At 41.7% G+C, this 7481-nt stretch overlaps 1 protein-coding gene across 3 annotated transcripts in view; it reads left to right on the top strand.

Moving 5' to 3' along the window:
• LOC116671150 (myoferlin) overlaps positions 1 to 7481 on the top strand; it is a 31343-nt gene that overhangs the window by 9093 nt on the left and 14769 nt on the right. For 2 of the 3 annotated variants that reach the window (XM_032502145.1, XM_032502143.1), the window contains exons 11-24: positions 39 to 154; positions 267 to 393; positions 580 to 683; positions 778 to 846; positions 1142 to 1185; positions 1756 to 1838; positions 2025 to 2063; positions 2377 to 2501; positions 2620 to 2733; positions 2862 to 3039; positions 3147 to 3271; positions 3452 to 3561; positions 3810 to 4002; positions 4152 to 4307. In XM_032502145.1, coding sequence (XP_032358036.1) covers positions 39 to 154; positions 267 to 393; positions 580 to 683; positions 778 to 846; positions 1142 to 1185; positions 1756 to 1838; positions 2025 to 2063; positions 2377 to 2501; positions 2620 to 2733; positions 2862 to 3039; positions 3147 to 3271; positions 3452 to 3561; positions 3810 to 4002; positions 4152 to 4307 — 1583 coding nt within the window. The remainder of the gene's footprint in view (positions 1 to 38; positions 155 to 266; positions 394 to 579; positions 684 to 777; positions 847 to 1141; positions 1186 to 1755; positions 1839 to 2024; positions 2064 to 2376; positions 2502 to 2619; positions 2734 to 2861; positions 3040 to 3146; positions 3272 to 3451; positions 3562 to 3809; positions 4003 to 4151; positions 4308 to 7481) is intronic. The other variant, XM_032502144.1, reaches the window with a different exon arrangement.

The following is a 7481-nucleotide window of genomic DNA, read 5'->3' as shown; positions in this document are numbered from 1 at the left end:
GTGTGTGTGTGTGTGTGTGTGTGTGTGTGTTATTGCAGCCCACTGTGTAATGAGGAAATGGCTCCTGCTGAATGAATCCGATGAGTCCAGCTCTGGGGCTAAAGGCTACCTCAAAGTCAGCCTCTTCGTAGTTGGGGCCGGAGATGAGCCTCCGGTACGTTGGACAGACTCTCAGATGAACTTCATTGGCGCTGGTTGTTATGGCCATGCCCCCTACTCTCTCTCATAGACTCTTTTTTTTGTTCTTTCTATCTCACACACTGCAGGTGGAGAAGAGGGAGTTAAATGACGACCAGGATGACATAGAGAGCAATCTGCTGCTGCCAGCTGGCATGACTCTGCGATGGGCCACCCTGTCACTGAAGGTGTTCAGAGCTGAGGACATTCCCCAGAGTAAGACAAGATGTGGCAATAATTTTATAATTGTCAAATTATATGGTCTTTAAAACCACACAGGACATAACAAATACTTGGTCATACACAAAAAAACCTTAAGTTAAGCATGTGGAGACTTACTTACTAATAAATAAAGTATGGTTACATTTAATTAACATTTCTTCCAATGTTTTCTCATTTCAGTGGATGATGCATTTGTTCAGAGCATGAAAGAAATATTTGGAGGGGAAGAAAACAAGAAGAACCTGGTGGATCCCTTCTTGGAGGCTTGCTTCGCTGGCAAGAAGGTTCCTGATCATTTTAGCTCCTTTTAGCTGCAGCTTTGGACATAACAATCGTTGTGTAACAGAAGAAAAGCTGATGGTTTGTTTTTCTCTCCAGCTGTGCACTCAGATCATTGAGAAGAATGCAAACCCAGAGTGGAACCAAGTGCTGAACCTCCAAGTCAAGGTGAGAGGATGAAAAGCTGTGTTCTGGGGCGCCTGGTTAGTTCACCTGGTTGAGCGTGCGCCCCATGTAACGAGGATTAGTCCTTGTTGCAGTGGCCGTGGGTTCGAATCTGACCTTTGGCCCTTTGCTGCATGTTGTCCTTCTCTCTCTCCCACTTAGATTGCTTATTCAGTCCTATAAATAAAGGCAATAAAAGCCCCAAAAAGGAATCTTTAAAAAAAGACCTAGCATCAAAGAAATAGGCATCATGAATGAATTTCAGTCTTTTATAACCTGCTTCTTTCGTTTTCTGTAGTTCCCCTCTATGTGTGAGCGTGTCAAACTGACAGTGTTTGATTGGTAAGTTAAACAAGATTACAACTTATATTTAACATGTGTAACTTTGTGTTCAAGAAAAGTCACTGTTATTTGTTTTCATGTGGTCAAAAACGTGTACCACAAAACTTCTAGTCAGTGTAGTCAGCTGTGCACCAACCACATGAGAATAATACTGTACAGCAGCCCATCTATGTGCAGGCCCCTCCCTTCCCCTCAGTATGCTCTGGGATCCTGTTGGCACCGTCTCGCAGCTAATTTTCATTATTGTGCATTTCTGAGCGATCACTCAGATAACTTGGGTCCAGGAAGGCTGAAGGGGAAATAAGTGCAAGAGGAAAGGTTAGGAAAACTTTGTGTGCCTCAGAACGTGTTGAAAACCCTCTCGAATCCCAGAGCCAATTAATACATTAACAACAAGGAGACATTGTTTTTTATTTTTTATAAAATGTACTTCCTTTATAGAGATAGTGAAAAAGCAGAACATTACAATAACCCCTACATTTTAAAATGTGCATGTTAACAGTTAATTACAAGTGCAGTGCTATGTGTGTGTGCAGTGTGGGTCTAAGGGTGTCGTGTGTGTAATTACAGGGATCGTTTGACAAGAAATGATGCTGTTGGCACCACATACCTGAACCTTGCCAAGATAGCCTCCTCTGGTGGAGAGATAGAAGGTATTCTTTTTTAGACATTTTAAAAAGTAGTACGTAATTAAAATTATTACATCACAGAAAACTGCCTAATAGGTCTGGATCTTTTGTGAAAACCTGTGTGGAAAAATGTATCCATTGTTATGGTTATGTGCCTGTGTGTATTAACTTCTTAGTGGTACTTGAATTGTCCTTTTTCTCCTGGAATAGAGGAACGTGCGGGGAGTGGGGAAATACCATCATATGAAGGTTCCACCGTGTTCTTTTTTGCTCTGTGTTGCATGAGATGTAATTCACAAAGCATGTTGCGCATGCTAATTTGCTGAATTAGTCTAAATATCTGCTTGCACATTTGCCAAAAAAAGTTACGCTGTGCTCTGTTTTGACGTCAGTATCAGGATTTAAGCTGTTTAGTTGCCGTAGTGCCTGCCAGCTGCTTACTGAACATTCACTGTTTCCATCTCAGTCTGTCCATCACCACCACGTCAAATACTGCACTTACTAACAAGCTTAGCTTTCATCTAATCATAAAGAGGTTAAGTCTCTCTCCATGTCTCCACAGCTACCACGGGGCAGTCTGAAGTGGGTTTCTTGCCCGCCTTTGGGCCCTGCTATGTCAACCTGTACGGCAGCCCCAGAGAGTTCACCGGCTTGCCAGACCCCTATGAGGATCTCAATTATGGCAATGTAGTGAAGACTTGATTTGTTTTGTAGAATTGTATCTACAATTGTAATCTTTTTTCCCTTTTACCCCTGTACTACATCCCATTTATTGGTTTAACAGTTTATATCAATGTCTTTGCAGGGAGAAGGAGTGGCGTACAGGGGCAGGATCCTGGTCGAGCTGTCCACTATGCTAGAGACAAAAGCAGACAAAACAGTAGACAGTATCCACAGTGATGACATCCTGGTGGTGCAGGTAATGCGACTATTTATGTGTGGTTCAGTGTGACAGCAGCGTGGTTTCACTTGTCCCTGCGTGATACAAAACAATGAGTTGGTTAAAATGTTTTCAACTTCTCTTTTCTTTTTCTTGTTTGCGTTTAGAAGTACCAGAGGAGGAGGAAGTTCAGTTTGTGTGCAGTCTTCTACAGCGCATCCATGATACAGGAACCAGGAGAGCCAATCCAGTTTGAGGTCAGCATCGGTAACTACGGCAACAAATTGGACACCACCTGCAAACCGCTGGCCTCCACCACTCAGTATAGCCGTGCTGTATTTGATGGTGAGTGAGGAAGCTACAATGTGATGTGATTTGTTAATGCACTAAAGACACATTTAAAACCTTCTTTCTTGTCAAGAGGACTTTTAAATGGTGTGTGTTTTCTCTAGGTAACCACTACTATTACCTGCCCTGGGTGAACACTAAGCCAGTAGTTGTGGTTCTCTCGTACTGGGAGGACATTAGCCACCGCCTAGACTCTGTCAACATCATTCTCTATATCACTCACCGCCTGGTAATAATGCAATACCCCTTGTAATCCACAAAACCTTTTTGATTTATTGATATGTTTGCAGCCATTAAATCGTACTGTACTAATGTTTGGTATGTGTGTGTACATGTGTCAATGTGAGAGCCAGTCATAGAGGTTTAAGATAGGCGTGTAGTCCTCATCCCTATTATCTTGTTGTTGCAGCAATCCAACCTGGAGGCATTTAAAACGGCCATCTTGGCTAAAGTCTCAGAAAGTCAACTTGTAGAGGTGTGGCTGAAGTTGCTCAACCAGCTGATTGAAGACCTTGAAAGGTAAACATAGAATGGGGCGTTGCCAAAAAAGACAGCACGATTATTTATGTTGCGCCCTTTTTTTAATGTAATATGAACCCAAGAGAGTCCCACAAATAGGAAGGAGAATTGGTTCAGTTTCAACAAAATACTATCAAAACAAGAATAGTCATAAGAGTTTACTGGTTAATTATTTAGTATAACTCAGTTTGTGTGTTTTATCGACTGGAATTATTCATTTGCAATTTGTGTCTCTGCTCTCCTCCCAGTTTCCCAACACCTGAGCTTGAGGGTCGCTCCAACCTGACATCTCTGGACATCCAAATCAAGAAACTGAGAGACAGCGCTTTGGCCAACATCAAGGACGGAGCCAGACGCATGAGAGAGGAGGCCAGAGAGATCCGTGACACTCTGCCTGACTTAGAGACCTGGCTGGACAAACTTAAACTGCTTGCGGAGGAAGTACGTAGTACAAAGACAGCAAGCATTTGAGCATTTGAAATTCCACTTCAGACAAAAGAGGGGGACCTGAAGTAAAATAATGTTGCCAAGCATTATCTTGTTTGTTTTGCCGAGCCATAATTCTGCATTTGTGCACGTCTTTTGTTCAGCCCCAGAACAGCATGCCCGATGTGATCATCTGGATGATACGTGGTGAGAAGAGGGTGGCCTACAGTCGCATTCCCGCTCACCAATTACTCTACTCAACATACAGTGAGCAGGCCTGCGGTCAGCACTGTGGCAAGATACAAACTGTCTATTTAAAGGTACACATCTGCAGTCAAAGAAAAAAGAGGAACATTTGATGCAGTAAACTATTAGATTTTGTCATAATTTCTAAATACATTTTAAAAGGGGTATTCTAGCCCAACCAGGTTTCTCTCCTTATCCTGTTTCTCTTTATTAGGCTGTTATAGTTTTTAGACTGCCGAGGGACTTCTTTTGACACACTGAGCTTCTCTCGCCCCAGGAATGATTGTTACTAACTTAGTTCTAGGTAGCTTATTCCCCAGAGTCCTTTTTTTTCACCCAGCATGTTTCCTTGGTCACCTAAATCATTGTTGCAGCTGTCCCAGTGGTCCTGCTCCACACCCTGCTATGTCCTGCTGCACCATGCTACACTGTGCAAGGCAAGGCAAGGCAAGGCAGCTTTATTTGTATAGCACATTTCAGCAACAGGGCAATTCAAAGTGCTTTACACACAATCATTAAACAGATAAAACACAAGTACAAACTATTAAAGTCATAAGCATAAAAATCAATAAGACCATAATAGACAGTTAAAACAAAATAGAAACATTAGGACACATAAAACACAAATAAAAGTTACAGTGCAGCATAAGAAAGAAATGAGCATTAATTAAGAAAGGCAGCATCAAAAGAAAGGTCTTCAGCCTTGTTTAAAAGAACTGAGAGTACAGCGGATCTGCAGGTTTCTGGGAGTTTATTCCAGATATGAAGCATAGAAACTGAAAGCGCTTCACCCTGTTTAGTTCTGACTCTGGGGACAGAAGTAGACCTGTCCCAGATCCTGAGGTCTGGGGGGGTCATAGTGTAGCAGATCAAAAATGTATTTTGGACCTAACCGTTAGGGATTATAAACTAGCAAGAGTACTTTGAATCATTCTTTGAGACACAGGAGCCATGTAAAGACTTCAGAACTGGAGTGATGTGATCGTCTCTGGTCTTAGTGAGGACTCGAGCGCAGCGTTCTAATCAGCTGCAGCTGTCTGATTGATTTTTTAGGGAGACCTGTAAAGACCCGTTACAGTAGTCAGTCTACTGAAGATGAAAGCATGGACCAGTTTTTCCAAGTCCTGTTGCCACATAAGTCCTTTAACCCTTGATATGTTCTTTAGGTGATATTAGGCTGACTTTGTAATTGTCTTAATGTTGGCTGTTAAAGTTCAGGTCTGAGTCCATGACTACACCCAGATTTCGGCTTTGTTGTTTTTAACATTGTTGTTTGAAGCTGAGCGCAGACTTTAATCGTTCCTCTTTTTTTCCAAAACAACTACCTCATTTTTTCTTCTTTAATTTCAGAAAGTTCTGGCACATCCAGTCGTTATTTGTTTGATGCATTAGTCAGTTTTTGTATTTGACTATAGTCCCCTGGCGATAAGGTTATGTAAATTTGTGTGTCATCCGCATAACTATGGTAACTTATTTTGTTTTTCTCCATAATCTGAGCCAGTGGAAGCATGTATGTTTAAACAGAAGAGCCCGAATGGAGGCCTTGCGGAACTCCGCACTTCTATTTGTACGCTCAATGTATAATTACCTATTGACACAAAGTAATCCCTATTCTTTAGGTAGGATTCAACCCAGTTTAGTACTAAGCCCGAAAGTCCTACCCAGTTTTCCAATCGTTCTATTATAATGTCATGGTCACCGTGTCAAATGCAGCACTGAGATCAAGTAATACTAAGATTGAAATTTGCCACTATCTGTGTTAAGGTGGATGCATTAAAGACTTTGACAAGAGCCGTTTCAGTGCTTGGTGTGGTCGAAACCCGACTGAAAGGTATCAAAACGTTGCTTAGTGACAAGAAATGGTTGAGTTTTTGAAAGACTACTTTTTCAATGATTTTACTAAAAACGGAAGGTTTGATATGGGCCTAGTTTGCTCATTAGTGACTTGTCTAGGTTGTTCTTTTTTAAAAGTGGTTTGATTACTGCAGTTTTCAGGGCCTGTGGAAAGATACCTGAAAGAAGAGATGTGTTCACAATCGTAGAAGATCAGAAGTCAACATTGGAAACATTTTTGAAAAGTCCCGTTGGTAGAATATCAGCAACAGGTCGAGGTTTTCAGATGTTGAATAATGTCCTCCAGGTTTGTATGTTGATTGTGTGAATTCTGTCATATTGGAACTAGTTTTGCTTGAACACTGTGACAACACATGTCCTGAACTTGATATGGAGCACGGACGTGTTTGTCTAATCTTCTGATTTTTGTCTTTGAAGAAGGAGGCAAAGTCATTGCAGGCCTTGGTAGATAAATTTCAGATGCTACTGGTACTGGAGGGTTTGTTAACCTATCAACAGTAGCAAACAAAGCACGTGAATTTTATTTTTTCTAGAGATAATATCAGAGAAGAAGGACCTTCTTGCATTCCTCAGTTCCAAATTATAAATGCGAAGTCTCTCTTTATAGGTGTATAATGGACCAGAGATTTGTTTTTCGCCACCCTTCGTTCAGCTTTCCTACACTCTCTTTTTTCTGTTCTCACCAGTAGGACATTTCTCCATGGAGATCTTTTCTTACCAGAGACAACTTGGACCTTATGGGAGCAATGGCATCAATAACATTTGTAATTTTACAGTTGAAATTGTCTACAAGCTCACTGACTGTAGCCCAGAGAGGGCGGTGTGAGAGAAAAGCTGAATAATGTTTCACTGGTGTTTTCAGTGATATACGTTTTCTGATTATCTTTGTTTGGACACTTTTGGGCACAGAGATAGTGCCGTTAAAGAAACACAGGATGATCAGAGAGAGCAAACGTCAGTCACCACAACCTTGGAAATGTTCAGACCCTTTGAGACAATCAAGTCCAGAGTGTGTCCCTTGTGTGTGTCCCTTGTGTGTGCAGTGCCCTGCTACGCCCTGCTATGCTCTGCTCTGCCCTGCTACGTCCTGTAATGTCATGTAACGCCCTGCAGTACCCTGCTTTGCCATGAACTTCTACTCTTTCTAGTCATTGTTCCATTATCTTTATTGTAACTATTATTGCCACTGTTCATCACACCCCTAACCAGCATCATCAGACACCGCCAACAAGAGTCTGGGTCTGTCTGAGGTTTCTTCCTAAAAGGAAGTTTTTTCTCGCCACTGTCACACTAAAGGCTTGCTCTTGGAGGAATTAGTGGAATTGTTGGGTCTTTGTAAATTATAGTGTGGTCTAGACCTACTGTTTCTGTAAAGTGTCTTGAGATAACTCTTG

This window comes from Etheostoma spectabile, chromosome 21, assembly GCF_008692095.1.
Source record: "Etheostoma spectabile isolate EspeVRDwgs_2016 chromosome 21, UIUC_Espe_1.0, whole genome shotgun sequence".
Lineage (NCBI taxonomy): Eukaryota > Metazoa > Chordata > Actinopteri > Perciformes > Percidae > Etheostoma > Etheostoma spectabile.
The sequence above is the reverse complement of the archived record's forward strand: the minus strand, read 5'-3'. Positions and strand labels throughout refer to the sequence as shown.